This window comes from Trachemys scripta, chromosome 1 (assembly GCF_013100865.1).
Source record: "Trachemys scripta elegans isolate TJP31775 chromosome 1, CAS_Tse_1.0, whole genome shotgun sequence".
NCBI classification, from domain to species: domain Eukaryota; kingdom Metazoa; phylum Chordata; order Testudines; family Emydidae; genus Trachemys; species Trachemys scripta.
Window position 1 is genome coordinate 49,181,808 of NC_048298.1, and position 23,292 is coordinate 49,205,099.

Sequence of the window (23,292 nt, forward strand, 5' to 3'; positions counted from 1 at the left end):
AAGTGTTATTTACCCCTTCATATAACACAAGAACCAGGTGTCACCCAATGAAATGAATAGGCAGCAGGTTTAAAACAAACATAAGAAAGTATTTCTTCACACAATGCACAGTCAACCTGTGGAACTCGTTGCCAAGGGATGTTGTGAAGGCCAAGTATAACTTGGTTCAAAAAAGACTTAGATAAGCTCATGGATGATAGGTCCATCAATGGCTATTAGCCAAGATGGTAAGGAACACAACTCCATGCTCTGTGTCCCAAAGCCTCTGACTGCCAGAAACTGGGACTGGATGACAGGGGATGGGAATCACTCAATAATTGCTCTATTCTGTTCATTACCTCTGAAGCACCTGGCCCTGCCCATTGTCAGAGGACAGGATACTGGGCTAGGTAGCCATTGGTCTGACCCAGTATGGCTGTTCTTATATTCAGGACAGGAGCAAGATTAGAACCAAGGCAGGCACAGAAGTGATAGTGGCTGTGGGCATACACAACCAGCAACCCTGCTGCTGAGCTTAAACTGCCTGCTGCTGGCTCCCCTCAGCCAATCAGGTGGGCCAGTCAATCAGTCCATCCTACCACAACCCATCTGAACTCATTAATCTGCCTGGAAGCAGGGCTGACTAATCCTCAAATTCAGCTGAAGGAGCTCACTCCTGACAACTAACTTTCAGTGCCCAAATCAGGTGGGGAAATATCAATTCTTTCATCAATAAGACCTTAATATTGCAAAGGGCTTGTGTACAAGTCTAGCTAATACTAGGATTAAGAACTGTGTGCATTCTTCCACACTGTGTGCATAAAGTCCAGTGTCTAACAAGAACTGAATGATGAAAGCAGGCATTCTCCAGGTCAGACAAAAATGGGGAGGGGCTGGAAAGCAGTGATAAAAAGATCACAGAGAAGAGATATTAAAATAGTGTGCACAGAGTTTCTGATACAACATGCAGGAGAAAACAGAAGCTTAACTGAAACGCCAGTCATTTCTCTCAAATTCTATCTTGATCTTGCCGTTATAAGCCTGGGGATGTGTTTGAGTGGCTCTTTTGTTATGAATGTTTTCTCTGTGCATTATCTGTGAAAGATGAATGATGCAAAAGAGAAGTCAGTAAGCTGTCAAATTGAAGAAAGCAATTTGTTTGTTTGAATAAAGACATTTAATATATTCATACATTCTCAAGTAGAAGCTGTATTGTGTGTGTGTGTGTGTGTGTGTGTATATATATATACACACACACACCACACACGCACACACTACACAGCTTTATATATGTGTATATATAAAAGAGAACTTATGTAAGTCAGATATACAGTAGACTCATCCTTTTTTAGAAAAGTTAGATTTCTGCAGTTTTTAAAAGCATACTAAATATTCTTGTTTTTAAATTTAGTTTGAAATAATCTCATTTAAAGTAAGGTTGAAAAGCAATGTGAAGAGAGAAATGTGGTCAGTATTGTCTTCTAGCTATACAATAGTCTTGATTCTCCTCTTGCTTCTTCCATACAAAAATTGATGTTAAAAGAATGTTATGGTGCAAAGATAAGTATTCCAAAGTTAGGAAATGCCAGAATTAAGTTTGCCCATGCATTCATTCTGAAAAGCAGTGTGGCTAGTGAAAGAGACATGGATTTGCCATATTATAATTCTAAGGTTCCCCTCTTTGAAATTGGGAGAATGATACCTGTCTGCCTCCTAAGATAGAGGTGTGAGGCCTTGCTCAATGATATGGGCTGTGAAGTGCACAGAAGTAGCACCAGACAGTGGTAGGTCTCCTCCTAACTCCCAGCCCTGTATACCCTCCCCTATGTCAAAGTATAGGGAGCACTGTGTATATAGGAGTCCGAATGAGGCCTGAGACCATGCTCAGTGAAGCTGGTATACAAGAGTTCTGTGGGGCTGAGCATGCTCAGTGTAGTTGAAGGTGAGTGGAGCTGGCCACCTTCCCACTGCAGATAGAAATGTTCTGAGATTTTACCTATTGAGCATGTGCAAATAGCAGTTTTTTGAGGCTCCTAACTCAACCAAATATTAATGGATTTTCATGGGGACAGGATCCACTATCATGCCAAATTCTAAATCTGTGTACCAAAGCACAGAGGCCCTAGAGCTCTTCAAATAAATGGTTGGGAAAAATGTTTTAGCATTGACAAAACCTCCTATTTTACCCAACCCTGGTCTCTGAAGTGGCTGAACAATTTTTGCTGAAAGTTTAAAAAATCTTAGCTTCAGGCAGAGAGGAAATGTTGAAAATTTTATTCCAAATGGTTAAAACTTGGCAGCATTATAAGCAAACAAAACCAGGGGTTTATAAAGGAAAGTATTAGGGCACCTTTATAATAAGTTTCAGAGTAGCAGCCGGGTTAGTCTGTATCCGCAAAAAGAACAGGAGTACTTGTGTCACCTTAGAGACTAACAAATTTATTAGAGCATAAGTTTTCGTGGGCTACAGCCCACTTGTTCGGATGCATATAGAATGGAACTTATATTGAGGAGATATATATAGACACATACAGAGAGCATGAACAGGTGGGAGTTGTCTTACCAACTCTGAGAGGCCAATTAAGTAAGTGGAAAAAAAACTTTTGAAGTGATTGTACTGCGCTATCTTGATTATCACTTCAAAAGTTTTTTTTCACTTAATTGGCCTCTCAGAGTTGGTAAGACAACTCCCACCTGTTTATGCTCTCTGTATGTGTGTGTGTATATATATATCTCCTCAATATATGTTCCATTCTACATGCATCCGAAGAAGTGGGCTGTAGCCCACGAAAGCTTATGCTCTAATAAATTTGTTAGTCTCTAAGGTGCCACAAGTACTCCTGTTCATTATAAGTGTCACTGTCAGTTCCCATACAATATTACTTTTACCCCAGGAAATCTGTTCACTTCAGTGTGTAATCCTAATTTACCCTAATATAAGGGAGAGGAGAATTAGGCACAGTACATTTACCACTCGAAATCCTTTGGTTATTTAATATTTAAAGGAATGAAACTATCAGTGTATAAATGGCATGTACTGAGTGGGCAAATGTTAAGTTAAAGGAGAATTTTTTTAAAAACCACCTCTCAGTAAAAAGCTTTTCCTGTAGCAATTACGCTACAGTTAAACTGTGTGGGTGCAGAACTATTGTAGAGTGAGTGAGGAAAAATCTGTGTTAACAAGTTGGATGTCCCATTGAAAGGGAATTTTGAAATGCTCGATGTTCTTTTCTAGGTGATAGTATTCAGTAGAATGGAGCAAAATTTTTCAGTCAAATAGTACATTTGCCAGAAAATGCAGTTTTGGGGAGACTGAAACTGTGAATTCAGGTTGAATTCGGTGAATAGTTTTGGCTGAATAAAAAAATAAAAGGAAAAATTTGGAAAAAGTCAAGTTTGTTTTGACATTTTCTAAATAAACAATTTCAATATTTCATTTCTAATTGACATTTAATTTAGAACATGTTGTTTTGAATGGACCTGAACTAAATGTTTTTGTTTTTTAATTTAATCGAGAAAACCTAAAAAAATTCAGTTTCTATTGGAAACAAATCAATTATTTTGCATATATTTTGGTTTAGCTACCGAACTGGAAAATCAGTTATTCACTCAGCTCTAGTCTTCAGTTTCTTTCTATTTTCTGAAGTGTTAGCATGTAACCCATGCAGTTAGCATGTAATGAAATCTAAGAACACAAAAAAAATGTTATAAATCTGGGAATGTATTAAGGTTTTAAAATGTTTATACATTTTATAAATCTGATTATATTTGTATGTGTTTTGGTTTTGACATGGCTAACCTAGAAATCCATTTGCTTTGTCAATGCTTCCTGGATTAGAATTCCACTCTTTGGTCCCTATCCTAGGTAAGATATTGTTAGTAAATTGTGCTGCTTGTGAGAAGAGTTCAAAATTAAATCTGTGAATATTGCAGACATTGCCAAGGCATTTAAGATACTGTTGAAAGTAAAGTGGTTGCTATGGTGACAGATAAAAATAAATGTTGAAATTGCTTTGGGTTTGTTCTTTCCAGCCTCCTGAAGAAAATTGAGCGGGAAACGTGGAGAGAAAGTGGTGTTTCATTAATCGCCACTGTAACTCGACTAATGGAAAGGTTACTGGACTACAGGTGAGCAATTGTCACATGATATATATTGAGAATATGGAAGTATTCAAAGTTCTGACAACAAAATTGTCCTGCAGGTTTTGATAACTGGAACATGGAGACTTTCACCACTAGGTTACCGGTTCAAATATGCCTCTGGGTTGGGAGTGACCAAAAGTCATCATCTAACAGCTGTTTCACAGCCTAAGTGAAATTGTTATTAATATTATTTCAGTATTATTATTTGGATGGAGGTACCATCCAAAATTAGGCCCATTGTGGTAGACACTACAGGTACATATAACAAGAGACCATTCCTGGCTGAAGAGCATAAATCTAAATAGCACAGACAGAGGAGGGAGAAAGGAAGTATCATTACCCTAATTTTTATAGATGGGGAACAGAGGCACAAAAGATGACTTGCCCAAGATCATCCAGGAAGTCTGTGACAGAACCAGTAATTGAACCCAGATCTCTTGAGTCCCAGTCCGGTGTCTTAACCTCCAGGGCTGATATTGTGTTTCCAGACCCGAAGGGAAAGGTCCACCCATCAAAATCTATCACGGTTGTCATTTTTATTTACAGTTTAAGAGAAAAGCTGAAGGATTTAGTTGTCATGGAGACTGAACTCTTAACTTCTAGATAAATGCCAGTGCTACATCTCTTCTGTGGATAAATAGAACTTCAATCTCCTGGATTGTCAGTCCAGCACCTTTCAAAGCACTGCATTCACTGGCAGTTTTAGTTTTCCTTAGTAACTGTGTGGGGGTAATGTCCATCATTTTAATGCAAGGCTGTCACGCTTATACTGTTTTTCTTCATGTGTTGTCATTAGCAGCCCTAAGTAGTTTTATCTTAACTTTTGATCTAGAGGTGGGATATACAGCCTGTGCAAGCAAGAAAAAGGCGACATAAGGGCAAACACATCTGGATCTGCTTTCTGCCAGTGCAGAATGCCCTGAGGCTGTATTGTTTTAATTAGTTTGCTTCTACTTAATTCTGTTTTATGAAATGTGTTCCTAGTTCAGAGGGGGGAAACTGTATTGTCCTACAGTGTAGATGTTCTGACTTTTGTTACATTTTATTTTTAGGGACTGCATGAAAATAGGAGAAGTGGATGGTAAAAAGATTGGCTGCACTGTTAGCCTGTTGGTTTGTATAATAACCTTTATCTCTTTTACACTCAAGCAATTAACCTTACATAATAAAAATCTATACCTTGTATGAGAAGTATATTTTTACTAACCTACTTCTCAATGCACTCCAAACAACAGGTGTAATTAATGCCAGTGAATTCAGAACATACATTTATACCATCAAATATGGATGATATTTAAAAACATACTGATATAGTTCAATATAATATAATTTGATGGTATGACTACAAGTTGCTGATCTGATACAATAGCTAGAGCCTGATGGAATAGGATAAAGTTCAGGATATTTCAGAATGAAGTTGATGCAGTTTTCTTGTGCTTTTCCTTCAGTGTTCATAGTGAGAATCCCCCTAGTATCAGCTCATAGGCGTTTAATAAATCTTACTAGAAAGTAACTTTTAAAGAAAATTCAAACCAAAGATTTGTACATTCCTATAAATCTGATTAGTTTCTGTGGCTTTTTTAAAAATACACAACAAAACTCACCTGGATTCCTAACTCTGTCCTCTCCTTTTCCCAGCAACAGGCCTCAGCTACTCTTATATATGAAAAATATCTTTTGAGGAGTTGTTCTCCCAATTCCTCTCTCAATAGAACTAGAAAATGTTTCTCTGGGCCTGCTGTTCTCACTTTTGATGGGCCTTTATCTCATTTTAGGTTTGAGATATACCCTCCCACCATCCAATATCCCAAGAATGTACTGTGCAAATTGTGAATCCGTATTAATATTATTTTCTATTAATTATTGCCTGTTAGTGAGGTGCGTTTTGATCCTAGGCCAAGATTCATTGAGAGGCTTTGAACTTCTGTGAACTTCAGAAATTTTCAAGTTTTGTTATGAAACCATGCACCTGTGCTGTTTTAAGTGGTAACTGAGAATTATAGGGCACAAAACTAATCTAATTATTAGTTATTCCTGGAGAAGTTTTTGAATGATAAAGGATTTCTTCTATATGAGCACAATACTTTCAAAATAGGAACGATATATGTAACTTGATTATAGGACAACTTGCTCACTATCAGGTTACCCGGGTTTAAAAGGAAGTAAAAACATTTGGTTATTTGCGTTCTAAAGTCAATTTTTACTACAAGAAATGACCCATAATTTGTATAAAATGAACACACACAAAAATAGAGCAAAACAAACATGGAATACTCTAATAGCATCCTTGAATGGGATTTCACAAACTGTAGTGATCTCTTGTCAGGCTAAGAAATATTTTGTGATTCCCTCCACTGGGACAACTTAAGCCTAATAATCAGTAGGCAAAACTATGCATCTCTAACACACCCCAAGAATTAACTAATTTTAGAGTGTGAAAGGTGAACCTTCATTATGCAGAAAGAACACAAATTTTAAAACACTATGATGGATGATGCTCTCAGAAGATGTTCCGTGCAAAGTTAAACTGGGGAAATACGCTGATTTTAATCACTGTCAGTCATCAGGAGGCAATGGTATTTCATTTTTATTGGCACCATTGAAAAGAAACCTGACTTGCAAAAGCAGGAGGGTGGAAATGGCATGGAAATTGAGCTTTCAGGGTCCACACTGAACCTAGGTCCTACACCTCCAAAGAAATATCCAAAATCTGCTGCGTTCCTGCCTAGAGAAAGTCCACTGCATCATCTTGTCACAGGAAAGGTGTCTCATTTTGCCTTACAGTGACACAGTCAGTGCTGCCATGTCAATTGTACCTTGGAGTGAAGGAATTAGTAATCCACTTATTTCCCATCTCCTCCACTCCCAAAGTTCTCTAAAATTCTGATGGTTCTTGAACAGCTGCACCTTTCCCTTTGTGAATAGTGAAACAAGGAAACAGCTACAAATTTCTTTTTTGTGCCCAGGAAGGCCAATTTCCAAGTTTCTGATGAATGTTCCCACCCTAATGTGCAGTATAGTTATATTCCAACCACAGAGAAGGTTTCAGCTTGCGTAAGTGCCCTGAGATGTCCGCACAATAGGCTAACATGCTACACAAGATGAATTTCTGAAGATTGCTGAGGGAAGCCTGCACTTCTGCTCTTAATCTGAAAAGTCAAATTGTCACTCAACTGCATGAGAGCCACCACACTTCAGCTTGGAAGAGAAGTTGCTGGTGAAATAAATTCATGTCTACCACAGAGCAATGCAAAAAGTCAAGAATTTACTGGATGGCCTTTAATGAAGCTTGCTCCTTCAACAGCTTCGTGAAGGATTGGGAATATTTTTTCAAACATTTTCTTAGCAGCAAGAGTGTGACTGATATACAAAATTGTAAAGTCATGCGTCATTAAGTGTAGTGTTTTGGTTTCATGTCACCACACTACTATTCTTACACCTCCTTGACTTGATACTATCCATGTAGATTATAATACACCCTTCCCACTGAATGTGGAAATTTTGTACTGCTTCCTAAAATGTCTCACATTACCATTTTTCTGTAGTGCACACTGTCACAGCTTTACAGCACAGCAAGTTGTCTTCAGCAGAATCATCGGTCTGATGAACTCTAGGAGCTACGTCACACCAGACACGCTTTTTTGACTCATCAAGTTGAATTGCTAAGTGCTGATTTTTTTAAAGTACTTGCTCTCAGACATCCTGAACCATGTCACTAATGTCGGACAAAAAACAGTTTTATTTGAAAAAAGTACTGTTTTTAGTTTATTAGGTGCTACAGGCCCTATGATTTTTGAAACCATATCTACTGTGCAGGGAATTATAAGATTTTCTGCAAGGGTCTGTGCTTTACATGGTCATGTGATTCATAAAGATACCACCGAAAAAGGACATTTTATTGATGTTGCTACTTTGAAAAAGTGATGTTGAATTTTTCAAGCTGCCTAGTTTTCTTTGGAAAAAAAATCCCTATTAATGGCTGTCTAATTTCTAAAGATTACCTTGTTTGAAGGTGTTATACTCTTCATAGACTGCACATTATGGCTTAGAATCATTTGATGAAAAAACATGTAGCATATTTCTCATTGTATTTGCACAAATTCTTTTTATTTTCTGAGCTGTTAATGGAGCAACCTGCCACTATCCATTCCACAGAATGTTCTATCTCCAGTCAGAAATGAGCTTCAACAAAGACCTGAGTAACTTATACAATACAGGTGCGTGAGGAGCAACAGAGCTCTTAGTCCTTAGCAAGTAGAGCCAGTCTGGTATTACAGTTCAGTGCCACGTCTTGTCATGATCTGCATGCATGGATACTTGCACTTCATTGCTGTCCGAGTAACATTTTTTTATGGGCCTGGTGCTGTTTTGCATTCCAGGCACACGTGCAAGTATAGCTTTAATATTTTGTCTTTTTTGTATTTTAGCAGATGCTCCAGCAGCTGCTGCACCGCTAGCTGTGCTTCTCAGATTATAGTATTATGGTGGCCTTGAAGGGACATGCTATTGCAGAGCTCATGTTGTGTCTCCATTTTTATCCGTTTAAAAATATACACTTATTTTTGTAACATTTTACATTTTTTCTCTGACTTCCTAAACAACTTTCCCTGAGATTCTGTCACAGTGCTCCTCCCCATCTTTCTCACTTTAGTGATTGTAACCCACAGTTTGGGAATCTGTGGTATAGACAAGAACATCCACAGTTTATTCCAACAGAGGGGCACATTGGCAACTTGCTGAGAGCCCAGAAGAGATGCATAATAACATGGAACAGATGACAATCTTGAATGTGCAGGCGCACCCTGCAGCTTTAAGGCTGTAGCGTGCAGTGATGTATCTTGATCTGAACAGACCAGTTACAAAATTAAGCATTGCATGCTGGGACCTGTATGTGCATGCCCTGCAATTCTATCTTCAAGATGACATCATTTGTAGTGTATGGTGTAAAACACCATTCTCCTACTGCTGGCCTTGGAATACCTGTTTTAGGGCCTGTACTACTCTGACAAAGAGAATTAAATATTGAACATAATGGATAGCTCAGTGGTTTGTGCATTGGCCCGCTAAACCCAGTGTTGTGAGTTCAATCCTTGAGGGGGCCATTTAGGGATCTGGGGCAAAAATCTGTCTGGGGATTGGTCCTGCTTTGAGCAGGAGGTTGGATTAGATGACCTCCTGAGGTCCCTTCCAACCGTGATATTCTATGATTCTGTAAAGTTTCAAAACTGCATGCAGGACTTTATTCATGTGACACCCACGTCCGTCACTAAGACTGACACATCAAAAATCTCCAATAACTCTGAAAACCTGATTCCACCTCCTTCAATATAAGTTCAAAATAGAATGTTTTTTATATTTGAGACATGGTATGCAATAGTCATGCATCAGTTACCAGCTTTATGAGCATAAGTCAGAGCTGAAGAAATCACATTCTCTTTCAGGGTTATTTTGTTTATAACACTTGAATAGTTCTTTGCAATGCTGCCAAAGTCATCCTGGCATTGTGCTATCACACAGTGAAGGGTAAACATACAGTGGAGTAGATATTTTGTTAAAATATGAATACAAAAGCCAGAGTGCTTTCAATTTTTTAAATCAATGTAGAGCTTTCAATGAGACATTAAATGGCTTCAGTGGCGCTTGATAGAAGTACAGATGTATTTTTTAGATGGCTGAATTGGTGTTTTTGAGTAAAATGATTCAAATAGATAAAACATGGGATTTTAGTTCTAGCAGATTCTGACTTTTGTGCGGGAGAATAATTTTAAAAATATTCTGGATATTTGGATTGTTCTCAACAAAATGTAAGAGGCCTATTTATAAGGGACTACATGTACTGCTACATGTACTGACCTTTATCACTTGCCCTTGTAAACATGCAACTTCTTGAAACTTGCATGTATTTCTGCAACATTAGGTTTGATGTGTATGTTCTATACACTTAACAATTACTTCCAACACCAATTTTTGGCTATTTATTCTGCCATTTTACATTGTCACAAACATTTTGTTTAACCACCTATATAATTTTTTTTTCCGCAGAACTTTTATAAGACCGAACTGAATAAGGAGGAGATGTATATTCGTTATATCCATAAGCTATACGACCTGCATCTGAAGGCACAAAACTTTACAGGTAATTGTTGGTACATACAACCTAGAAAAAAATATTTAGAGTTAAATTGTGACTTATGCACTTTCACAGTCATAGTGAGGTCATAGGCAATAAGACACCTCCTTTAACCCCTTTGCAGGTCACCCAGATCTTAGAACCAGGCAAGCTTACTTTCCCCAAAGCAGGTGGGCAGGGAATATGCAGAGCGTTGGCTCTATTTCACACACTTCCCCTACTTGCTGCCCAGAGGAGCTGTGCTACGTGTGATAGACAGTAACCGTATAAGGTAGCAATGAATTTATTACTCTCTCCCACCCAGGAACAAGTGGGATTGAAAGACAGAATTGTGATTAAACTGTCTCTCTCTGAGTCACAGCGCCTCTTGGCATTACTGTTGGGTTGGTGTGGCTTACAACCCACCCCAGTTTGTGTTTCCAGTCACAATTTAGCCCATATTGATTCACAAAACTGACTTGGAGTTAAATGAGGCAACTCCTGGATTTTCATTCTTTCTGTTTAATAATTTAGAAAGAGTGTGAAGGGTTGGGCTGCTCGAATCAGATGTGTTTCTGCACTAAGGTTGAATTACCAGGGCTTTTGAGCCTTCACACGTTTCTGTCATGAATGAAGAATGGAAATACCAAAGTTTTCTTTCCTGTTCCAATGGAGTCCTTTGAGAGAATACAACTAGGACATGTATTTCCAGCTGTACTCCATACACTGCTGTGATTCCATGCAGATAAGAAAAAATAGGGACATTTTGGTATTCTTAACACATTTAAATTGATTGTAAAACAGAGAGAGAGAGAGTTTGGATTTTCTCCAAGTAGTGTATTTCCCACTGTTTGGCACCATTCATTCATTTATAGATTTTAGGGCCAGAAGGGACCATTAGATCTAGTCTGATCTCTAGTTCAGATATCACAGGCCATAGAATTGTACCCAGGAAATTGATATGAGGTGCTGGTTCATAATACAGTTATGTGGTCACTTCAGTGACCTGTTATTTTCTTAAAGCCGCTACATAATTGCATTCCAAAATCTAATCTTCTGTTTAAAAAAAAAAAATCATCTTGCCCTTATGGTTTCAACGATACCCTTAAAAATGTGAAGGAACGTAACCAATGCAGTTATGTCTGCCTAAGTCTTCTTGCATCTTATAGGGCCATTGTTTCAAGCAGTCTGAACTGTGTCAATTCATCTGAATGGGGAACTAACTCTGAAGCCTGATATGGTCATTTAAATGTCAGTGTTAAATATATTGCTGTTTGTTTCAGTAGACACAAAAGATAATGTATTTATCCATTGTTGTACATACAACATTGGATGCACAATAGTGGTATTTAACATTGTTGGGCAAGTAGATGCTATAAAGAGTTACTGGACTGGGTAACAAAATATTCTTCTTCAAGTAGATGCAGCTGTGTATTCTACTTAAATATGTGCACACAAAGCACTCCAAAGCCAAATAAATTTGCTTAGCAGTACCTGTAGGGACTGTGCTCGTTCCCTGCAGCTCCCATGATCCCCTCAGTTCCATCTCACAGTCCTTGGTCGCGCTGAAGCTCTGTGTGGTGTTTTTAGCTCATGTTTTCAGTCTGTTTTCTGATGAATTTTTCTTGTGTATAGTAGTTAGGAGTATCCTAAGTTAAGTTTAGTGTTAGTATCATATTAGTTACAGGCATTGGCTGCCCTGTGCAGTGACCTCATTGGGGTTCAAGCATTGCCAGTTGTGTGTGGAGGCCATCCCCTCCACAGAGATCCTCACATGATGGGCTTGTTGTGTCTCAGTGAAGGACACATTAAAGACAGATGAGGTACTGGTAAGTCGTTCATAAAAAGGACTCAAATGGCAAGAGACTCACCGTATTTCATAATCCTCAAGCCCAAGGGAGGGATGAGACATGTCTTCAACCTCTGCGATCTCAGTAAAAACATCAGATACATGAGATTCTGTATGGTAATCCTAGCAGCTATCCTCCCCATCTTAAATCACAACAACTAGTTTTCTGCCCTGGACCTTCAAGACACTTACTTCCATATAGCAATCCTGCCAAGCCACAGGAGGTTCCTCAACCAATACATCATGCTGCCTTTCGGCCTGTCTTGCACTCCCTGCGTTTTTACCAAGTGTATGATGTGGTAACAGCATACCTCAGGAAGAGGGGAATTCATATCTTCCTGTATCTCAACCGTTGGTTATTGAGGGCAAGTCCAAAGAGGAAGTCCTCTTTCATGTTCATTTCACACTACACTTAGTTGATCATCTAGGTCTCATCTTAAAAAGTGGGAAATTAAGGTTGGTTCCAACTCAAAGAATTGAGTTGATTGGGGTCCTGCTAGACTCTATGAGCTCAAGAGCATTTCTGCCAACTGAGCAATTCCAGGCAATTCCCCACCTATGTCTGGAGCTGCAATCTCAACTCTTAATCACAGCCTAGGCCATATGGCTGCAGATCCACAGCTAGTCCAATATGCCAGGCTACACCTTCATCCTCTTCAGAAGTGACTGAAGTTGGTCTATCATCCGATTCATCATCCCTTGGACTGGCTGGTCCACCGATCCTGGACTCCTTATGGTGGTGAATGATTCAAGTTATTGTGTGCCAGCACATTCCTTTTGCTCAGTCCCCACCAACCAAGACTGTAGTCATCAATACCCCCTTAATAGGTTGGGGAGCACATCTGGGATTGCTGAAAGTTCAAGGTCTGTGGTCAGAACGAGAAGCTTCTCTGCGTATCAGTGTCCTGGAGCTTCAAGCCATCTACAATGCCTGTCAGACCTTTCAGGATCACATCATGGGCTCAGTGGCACTCATACTTACCAACAATACCAGTGCAATGAGTTACGTAAACAGGTGAAGGGGGAGAACACTCCAACATGCTGTATCAGGAAGTGATTAGGTTATGGCAGTTTTGCATTGGGGAAGACGTTACCTCCACAGGTGATCACTTCCCTGGGATACAGAATCACCTGGCGGAGCACCTCAGATAAAAGTTCTTCCTGAATCATGAATGGTCCCTGAAGCCAGCATCCTGCAGTCCGTCTTTGCAGTTTGGATCATTCCGACGATCAACCAGTTTGCCACGAGAGAAATAAGAAATGCCATCTGTTTTGCTCTCGAAGGGGTCTTCATTCAGGCTCTTCTAAAATCAAAGTAATCCTGTGGCTGCACCCTAAATTTTTATCCAAAGCAGTTTCCCAGTTTCACTTGAACCAGACTATATATTTACCAGTGTTCTTCCCCAAGCTGCATTCAACCCCAAAAGAAAAATGTCTTCATATACTAGATGTCAGGTGATGTTTAGCTTTTTATCTGGAAAGGACCAAATCTTTCCGCTCCTCATCTCATGTGTTTGTTTCCTGTGCAGACCAAATTGAGGGCTCAAATGGTCTGTCATGAAAATAGAGGGAAGAGTAGCAACCTTTATGTATGCAGTAGCATAAAATCCCTCCTTGGCAACTGTACTGGATTGCTTTACCTGTAAGGGGCTAAGAAGTTCAAATAACCTAGTTGGTACCTGACCAGAAGGACCAATGAGGAAAGAAGATACTTTCAAATCTGTGAGGGACGGATTTGTTTGTTGTTCTCTTTTTTTTGTTCCCTTTCGGGGAGGGAGAAGCCAAGCAGGTACAATATCCTGAAAATATACCTGATATAATACATCTAGAACCACAGAAATTGTAAGTAGGGCAAGAAAATGCATTAGGTTATCTTTTGTTTTGTCTTGTGCATTTTCCTATGCAACAGAGGTAGTTTTATTTCTGTTTTTGTAACTGTGACGCTGAGCCCAGAGGGGAAACCTCTGTGTTTTAAATCTTTTTATTACCCTGTAAAATTACCTTCCATCCTGATTTTGCAGGTGTGATTCTTTTTTTTTTTTTTTTTAAATAAATAAAGTTGTTCTTCTAAGAACCTGATTGATTTCAGTGTTCTGAAGACAAAGGGTCTGGTCTGTGCTCACATTGCTAAGGCAACTGGTTGGTATATTATTCTCAAGCCTCCCCAGAAAGGGTGTGAAAGAACTTGAAGGGATATTTTGGGGGTATAGGGATTCCAAGTGACTCTTCCCTGAATTTTTGTGTAAATCACTTGGTGGTGGCAGCAATACCGTCCAAGAACAAGGAAAGGAATTTGTTCCTTGGGGAAGTTTTAACCTAAGCTGGTAGAATATAAGATTAGGGGGTCTTTCATGTGGGTCCCCACATATTCCCCTCCCCGGCTCCCGCCGAGTTCAGAGTGGCGGAGGGAACTCTAACAGGGTCTCTTCACAGACAGTCTTCAGGTGGATAACTTCCATACAAAGTAGCCTGGGCTATGCTGCCTCAAGAGGTGTGAGCTCATTACACAAGAGCCCAAGCAACGTCCATGGTATTTCTAAGTGACATTCCTATATTGGACATTTGCAGGGCTGCAACTTGGTCTTCTATGAATGCTTCTACAAACTACTATGCCATTTTTGCTGCATCCAGGTCAAATGGCAACTTTGGGAAGGCAGTCCTGTAGACTCTGAGCCCCACCTCCTCTTAGTCCTGCTTTTGAGTCACCTTAGTAGATTACATTGCTGCGTCTATTAAAAAAAACCCTGTTACCTATCTGTAACTGTTATTCTGTGATGCAGATGTGTATTCCACAACGGACCCTCGGTCCCCTCCGGATCTGAATCTATACATCTGAAATTTGATGTGAGGGAACAGAGGGGGTTGGGGTGGCACCCCCTTATAAGGCCAGGGGTAGTGCTATGGCCACAAGATGTGAGCACTGCCCCTACTGGTACTGCTAGACAAAAGTCTCCAGCTCCGGAATGCTGGGCATACACACACCTAAGTAGAATACATGTCTACATCGCATCTCGAAGAACAGTTCCAGGTAGGTAATTGTTTTTTCAGTTGCCCCACTCCGAATTTTTTCACATTAGCCTCTGTCCAAAACGAAGAAGGAAATAGGAGATCAATCACCTCCCCGTATCAAAATACTTTGGGTTTGCAAAATCCCAAACTGACCTATCGTATGGGTACTAGAGGTCTCAATCCAGCTGACATCCACTCAGCCATAAAAACTCCAGCTTTTCTTCAGTAACTTGCTAATTGTAATTATGAGGGTTCAATACCAAAACCTGTAGTACATAAAAAAAGTCATTAGGAGACCAGTTGGGCAAGGTGGAGTTGTGCTGGGTACATGGAGCTTGGACCTCCTAAGGTACAAAGGAGAGAGGATTTCTTTAATTCCACCATACCTGTCTGGCCTCTATATGTTTAGTGTGTCAGAGGATTGGGAGGTTGTATTGAGGGGAGAGTTTTTGGTGACCTTGCTGTATAACTTCAGGGACCTTCTCATATAATTTGGGCATAATGACCAACTAGAGATATATGGTTGCCTCAGACATGATTTTTGTGACACAACTGTGACTTTTAGGTTTTTACATAACAGGTTTTAATAACCCACTGAGCAAGGCACGTCAGTGGATCCTTACACACTAGTTTCTATATGTATGTCCAGTATAGTCTGGGCACTGATTGTGACCTGATTTTTTTAATGTTTTTAAACTATTCATTTCTTATTTTAAGCAATATTTTGCTAAAAATCATGCCTCCATGACAGTTATTCATTTTTCTATAGATTTCTTTCTTTCTTTCGTTTATAGCATTTGCAATCCATGACGCTTGCTTGCTTTTTTTTTTTTTTTTTTTCCCCATGACACTCAGTCTTATTTAGTACTACCTGATTAAGGAAGGGTTGGCCTCAGTCCACAACAAAGGATAGAAACAGTCCTTACATTGAAAAGCAAAGGTTCATCTAGTCCATTCCTTTGCCTTACATATTGATGTTCAATGAAAAGAACACATAAAAAGTTAGTTTAACCTTGACCCTTGTCAGTTGCCTGGGGACAGGAAGTAAAGTTCACTCTCTTACCAGCACTCCAGTATGTTACACTTTTATTTCATCTAGTTGTATAGTTTTTTTCCAGTGATACAGGCAGCTTTCTCTTATTCTCATTTATTTTATCTGCCTTCACAATATGACTTACAAGACTGGTTCACATTCTAATAATTCTTTGTGAGAAAAGGCCTTTTTAAATCTAATATCTAACATAAATCTTTCCTTCCACAGCTTCCAGTCATGGTTATACGTTTAATCCCCTTGTGGATAGAATATATAATGTCCTTGTTCCTTGTGTGTCCCCTTCAGAGACCTCAAAACTGGAATGAGATAACCTTTCAGTTTCCATTAATCGCAGAAATGTTTAACTCTTTGAACCTTTCCTCTTCAGATAGATTTTTCCATATCGTAAATCAGCTCCTCCTGTTTGCTTTCTTTTGGTGCATGGGGAATTAATACACACATCTGCCAGAGGTGTTAATAAGTTACTTATATACAATACAATATGTCCAAGAACTTGCACATACAGATTTGTACTACAGAAATCTTCCAAGCTAAGTCTTCCATGATAGAAATTGAAAAGGAAAGGAACACTAAGAAATTTTCGTTTAGTGCGTATTTAGATTTAGTAGTTTGTTAGCAATAAAGAAGTCAAGCTGTATCAATCTTATAGCAATTAGTTTTAAATAAAATTATAAATAAGTATATTGGACATATTAAACATAAAATTATATGCAAAAATTATATTAAAATAACATTTTTTAAGTTGCAAAGACAAGCACTCAGAAGTTAGGAAATGCCAGAATTAAGGTTGCCTTTGTGCTTCAATCACTACATATCTTCCAAATCCTACAATAAATAAAGCAGGGGGTCCTACAGACAACAGTTTCTTACACTTCACAACCCTTATGCATTTCCATAGCATGGTCCATCATGTGCACTGAATGAGGCAGAGGAAAAAAATAGTATGTGATCATGGAATTAAAGACTGTATCCTAATGCATATATACAAGAGGGCCAAATGAAGATTGCACAAGCAACCTTAATTCTAGCATATCCTAACTTTTGAGTGTTTGACTTTGCAACCTTAATAATGTTCTTTTAACACAATTTGGTGTGTGTGTTTGTGTAATTTCCTAGGTTTTTAAAAAAGCAAACTGAAAAAACAGATTCCACTATGGGGATCATCAGCCGGGTTAGAACCTTTAGATCCACAGCTCAGTTCTTGCCACTGAAGCTAACAGAGTAACTGATAGAGGATGACAACTTATTACTGTTATGTGGACCAGCAGTAGAGGGGAATAAGACATTGTGCCAGAGGGTTTCACTGATACTTTTGACAGCAGGGGAATATTGAATCTTGTATTTCATTGCAGGCTGAAGGGGAGTGTGCTCTAGTGGGCACAGATCCTTCTGCCCTCATTCCTCCCAGCCCTGATCCCTTCTGCCCTGTACCTTTCAGCCTGTCCCTGTACAAGTTCTGTCTTTTTACCCCAGCTCTTCATGCCAGTGACTCACCACACCTTCCAGTCCTAGTTTCCTTGTCTAGACAGTGCCAGTTTCTGCCCCTCCTCTCGTTTTCCAATCTTTTACATACCCTTCCCCCACACTGGCTCCCAGTCCCAGTTCCTCTCCTGTTTTCCCCCCTCCCCCAGCTCCCAGTCCATCGTCTTGTATAGCCACTATCCTTTCTCCCCCCCTTTCCTAGCTCATAGTCTTCCCCTTTTCTCCCCAGTCTCCTTGACCCAGTCTATTCCCTCTGCTCTTTCTGCCCCCAGACCCAGCTCCTTACCCCTCTGCATTCTAATCAGATTGTTCCTCGTCCTTCTCCATGCTGCTGAGGGAACATTGAGAGCACAGGAGAGACAGGCTCCCTGCTCTCAGTCCAGGTGCCTGGCAGCAGCCAGGATTAGCAATTGCAGGGAAGGTCCTGCTCAGGCTTTGCAGTGAACATGCCCAGCGTAGATGGAATCTTTGGAGAAATTAGGTGCTACACTCTAACAAGTCTCTACCGAGCATCTGAGAGTTTTCAGTGTCCTATAATTTGGCCATTTTTTCATGGGGATGGCAAAAGGCACGTATCTGACACACAGGCCCAGCCCTCTGCCAAATTTCAAGTCCGTACTCCAAAGCATAGCGGACCTAGAGCTTCTCAGCAAAACAGTTGTAAGAACATTTTTAACATGGACAAAACAACATATTTTTCCCTAATCTCATGCTAAAACTTGCAAAAATATTCAGCCTGAGGCAGACACCCAGCATAGGAAATTTCATCCCGAGCAGTTAAAGTATGGCAAAGTTATAAGCAACTGAAAACAGCGTATTGTTGTGGGAAGTGTAGAGCAACCTTGTGCTACCAGACCCCCTATGATGATTTAGGTAAAGTAGTTGTTCTATGCAGAGGTACAACTTTTATGAGAATATTATGGTAGGTCCTGGTTTAAATAACATGGCTTTTGAGGTATTTTATATTTTTCATGTTTACATGTAACACTTTGTAACTTGTCTGACAGAGGCTGCCTACACACTATTGCTGTACGATGAGCTATTAGAATGGTCTGACCGGCCATTGAGAGAATTTCTAAACTATCCCATGCAAACAGAGTGGCAGCGCAAAGAGTATCTTCACCTTACAATCATCCAGAACTTTGACCGGGGAAAAGTAAGTGTGTTTGATTATTGATTTTATCATGAATGGTTAGTAGGATTGTAAAATCCCCTCCAGTTTTGCAGTGTTTATTTCTTATATCCAGGGGAGTGACTGCCATATAAAAGTGAGCATTTGCCATAAATTACCACACATGGTGTCTAAAATACTGTTGATTAGGACTTGCATAGTGCTGTTCAAATGGAAGTCGTAGGGAACTTTACAAAAGATAGTATCATTTTCCCCATTTTACAGATGGGAAAACTGAGCCACATAAGGATAGAAACATGCTGAATTCACACAAGTCAGTGACTCAGTTGGAACTAAAACCCAGGTCTCCTGACTCTTAGGCCTGTCCTCTATCTACAGAACCAGGCTGGCTCCCTCGAATAGCAACTGCAGCAGCAGTAGTACTAATAATAATATTTCAGATGCTGCTGTTGGTAAGTTTTAATGGTGACCATAGTATATTGTCATTATTCAGAAATCTTATCCCAAATTAGGAAGAAACCATTGCTGATTGGTTTGAAGACTGGCACAAATATTGGCTACCAATATTATCTGGTTTAAAATTATACTCTGCTTAATTTTTAATTAAATCTCTCTCCTCGATAATTGCTACACCAGTACAGATAGATACGCTGTAATTTTTTGTAACTGATGTAATATCCGTGTAAATTTTTATAAATAGTAGAATTAAAACTAATGTTGAACGCTGGTTAGCAATGAGTCAGAAACAATTTAAGGATACTCTGAGATTGTGAAACTGAAAACTTGTTTTCAACCAGATTGTTCCTCCTCACCCAAAAAAAAATTCAAGGAAGGAATATTTTCCCTAATTTTTCTACTCTTTTATATGTAAACTACATTTTATATTGGAACATATAATCAGTCTAATAAATCCCATGTACAGTGCTGGAGGAGAGGGCTATCTCTTCATTAGTGATCTCTACCTTCTGCAGTGGCACAGTGTGTCTTATCTCAAATTATTCCTTTTATCTACTAACTCTAGAAATATATGTTTTGATGCCTCAAAGAGTCCAGAAGTTTAGTTAGGGAGTTTTGCCCTTATCAAGGTACTGCAGACAGTGGGTTTTATGTTCAAGTGTGTTCAGTAACTGGGAGTGCAGTTCAGTCAGCCTACAAAGAAGGAGCTTTAATAACATATTGTGAATTGTCACATAACAGGTGTTGTCTGTGTTATATCCTTGGGGCAACAGTCTGCCTCATATTTGTTGGCTACTGGGAAATTGTAGCAATAATAGAAGATATTTGGAAAGCTATTTGAAATTGCCACAAAGCATGATTGCTCTCTGTGTTGAGTATTTCTATAACCTGTTTGTCTACAGTGTTGGGAGAATGGCATCATCTTATGCAGGAAGATTGCAGAGCAGTACGAGAGCTATTATGACTACAGAAATCTCAGCAAGATGAGGGTAATGTACCCGGGTGCATTTTGGTCATTCATAATAAGGAGCTCCCTTTTGATTAGAGTTTAACCAAATGATTCTTAGCATATTCAGCTTGGCCCTGTAAGCCTAATATGATTAGTATGCAATCCTTACCTTTGACTCTTATTTGTTCCCTATAATGTATATATCAGGAACGGCCAAACTTACTGACCCTCTGAGCTGCATTATGACAATCTTCAGAAGTTTGAGAGCTGGGGCGCACCTGCTGGGGCTTGGGGCTTCAGCAGAAGTGGGGCTAAAGCCCTGAGCCTCGGCAGTTGCTTCCCACAGAGCTGAAGCCCCAAGACCAGTTAGGCAGAAGCCAGAGGCAACACATGCGGGGGGCACATGGGTTCACGTGCCTCCCCCTCTTCCCCCCCACGATTTTTTCCAGGGTTTGCTGGCTCTGCTCAGTCACATGGTGCCTCTGGGTTCCTCTCCCTGCGCGACAGCTGCTGGAGCCAGCAAGCTGGGAGCTGCAGCCATAGGGAGAGGCAGCGGCAAACAGCTGGGAGCTGCAGGGAGAGCTGCTGCTTTTTCTGCTGCCTCTCCCTATGGAGCTAACACCTGGGAGTTCTAGGGAGGGACCCCTGAGGGTAAGAGGGGGTCATGCTGTGGGGGGGGGGGGGCTGACTCAAGCTGTTGGGGGGGCCTGAACCTTTAAATTGTGTTCCCACCCATGCTCAGGAGGCACCAGTCATCTCTGGCAGAAGCCCCACCCCCACCACCCTGCCACAAGGCAGAAGTGTCAAGCCCCTCTCCCCCCAGTCTGGTAGGTGAAGAATGAGGGGGACATGAAGGTGCTCCATGAGCCACATTTTACCTGTAAAATAGCCTCTGGTTGGCCACACCTGGTATATACACCTCTACCGTGATATAACGCTGTCCTTGGGAGCCAAAGAATCTTATCGCATTATAGGTGAAACCGCGTTATATTGAACTTGCTTTGATCCACCGGAGTGTGCAGCGCCGCCCCCCTGGAGCGCTGCTTTACCGCGTTATATCTGAATTCGTGTTATATCGGGTTGCGTTATATCGGGGTAGAGGTGTATGTATAAAGTATTCTGAAATATATGCAAATAACAGTAAATGGATAGATTTCCAATGCTTCCATTTTGGGCAGCCATCCAGTTGGACTGCTGCTGCAAAACACTTTTAACACACGAGTGAGTACAAAGCTGTACTTTTGTTGTATTCATATTTCTAGCTAACAGTATACACAATCGCTCTGTTATGAGCAGCCACCCACCTTCATCATTCTAATTGCTTGAAAAGCAGAGCAATGGATCATTAGTTCTGTATAAATATTTTTCTGAGAACCATGATTTTTTTAAAAATGACAATTTAACAATTCAGAACCTAAATGAGGGTTTTGTCCTCTTTCCTATTAGAAGCTTCCTGTTCCACAAAAGGTTTTTTTAGGAACTCAAAAACATATTTAATATTTAGTTTGCTTTATTGGACAGACAGAGCCACACATAGAAGAAGAAGGAAATTCATGAAAATTTTGCCCTTAGTAATGCCTAGGGTAGGGGTCGGCAACCTATGGCACGCGGACTGAGCGGGGCCGACGGCCGGGACACTGACAGGCAGCAGTGTGCCATTAAAAATCCTGCCTGGCCCAGCCCACTCTTCTCCGCCCACCGCTGTCTCTGGCAGGGGCAGGGGGCAGAAGCAAGCTTGGCCCTGCCGGCTGCTGTTGTAGGGCCGGCTCCGCTGGCAGCCAAGCGTCCCCCTCCCCCGCCTCTTCCCCCAGCGTGCTGCATCGTGCCCCGCTTCCTCTTCCTCCCTGCTGCCGATGGCCCTTGCGAGGGCGGGGAGAAGAGGAGCCCCAGCGCCCTCGCTGCTCAGACCGGGAAGGAGGCGGAGAAGAGGCAGGAGCAGGGCCTTGGGGTAGGGGGTGGAATCAGGGCTTATCCCTGCAGCCCCCTGCCGTGAGCCGCTCAGGGCAGGGGACTGTCCTCCCCTCCCCCCCGATCCCAGCCCACCCCCCAGCCCTCTGCCCTGACCCCTGCACACACCCCCGACTTTGGCACCCTCCACACATATCAAGCCCCGCCCCCAAACCCTGACTCCAGCACACCCCTCTCACTCCCCCAGCCCTCTTCTCTGACTCCTGAACCCTCCTCACACACACCCTGCCCTGACTCCTGCACTCCCCACACATACCCAGCCCCCCACACACACCCTGCCCTGACTCCTGCACTCTCCACACATACCAAGCCCACCCTACGCCCCATTCCCTGACTCATGCACCCCCCACATCCCCACCCCTGAGCACCAAACGGGAGCTCCTGCACCCCCCACACCCATTCCCACCTACACCCTTCGCACCAAATAGGAGCTGCCCAGGAAAGCACTCCACACCCAAACCTCCTGCCCCAACCCTGAGCCCCCTCCCCCATTCTAGCTCCTGGCCAGACCCTGCACCCCAACCCCCAGCCTGCTCCTTTACCCCCAGCCTTGTGCTCAGTGCATTCCCACCCTCAGCTCAGGGCAGAGAGAGAGGAAGAGAATGGGCCAGAACCAGGGAGAAGGTAGGTATCCACTGTATGTGGGCAGGGCCAGGACCCCAGACGGGCAGCGGGCTGAGCGGGGCCGGCAGCCAGGACCCTGGCTGGCAGGAGCCAGTGAACGGAACCCCAGACCAGCAGCGGGCTCAGCCGCCGGCCCCGCTCAGCCCACCGCCGGTCTCGGGTTCTGGCCGCTGGCCCCTTGCCAGCTGGGGTCCCGGCCACAGCCCCGCTCAGCCTGCTGCCGGCCTCAGTGTACGAACCGCAGGCCTGCAGTGGGCTGAGCAGGCCAGCGGCGTAAGATCAGCATTTTAATTTAATTTTAAATGAAGCTACTTAAACATTTTGAAAACCTTGTTTACTTTACATACATCAGTAGTTTAGTTATATAATATATAGACTTAGAGAGAGAGACCTTCTAAAAAACATTAAAATGTATTACCGGCACGTGAAACCTTAAATTAAAGTAAATAAATGAAGATTCAGCACACCACTTCTGAAAGGTTGCCAAGCCCTGGCCTAGGGTAGCAGATTTGTCACAGCCTTTTTTATCAAAAATCAT

At 41.4% G+C, this 23,292-nt stretch overlaps 1 protein-coding gene across 1 annotated transcript in view; it reads left to right on the plus strand.

Annotated features, from left to right (window-relative positions):
* Positions 1-23,292, plus strand: part of DOCK4 (dedicator of cytokinesis 4) — a gene marked incomplete in the record, with an annotated part of 410,929 nt that overhangs the window by 352,129 nt on the left and 35,508 nt on the right. Inside the window, 6 exon segments of the mRNA XM_034758276.1 lie at positions 3,818-3,844; positions 4,012-4,107; positions 5,175-5,235; positions 10,165-10,258; positions 18,633-18,781; positions 20,116-20,202. Of these exon segments, the coding sequence (XP_034614167.1) occupies positions 3,818-3,844; positions 4,012-4,107; positions 5,175-5,235; positions 10,165-10,258; positions 18,633-18,781; positions 20,116-20,202 (514 nt within the window).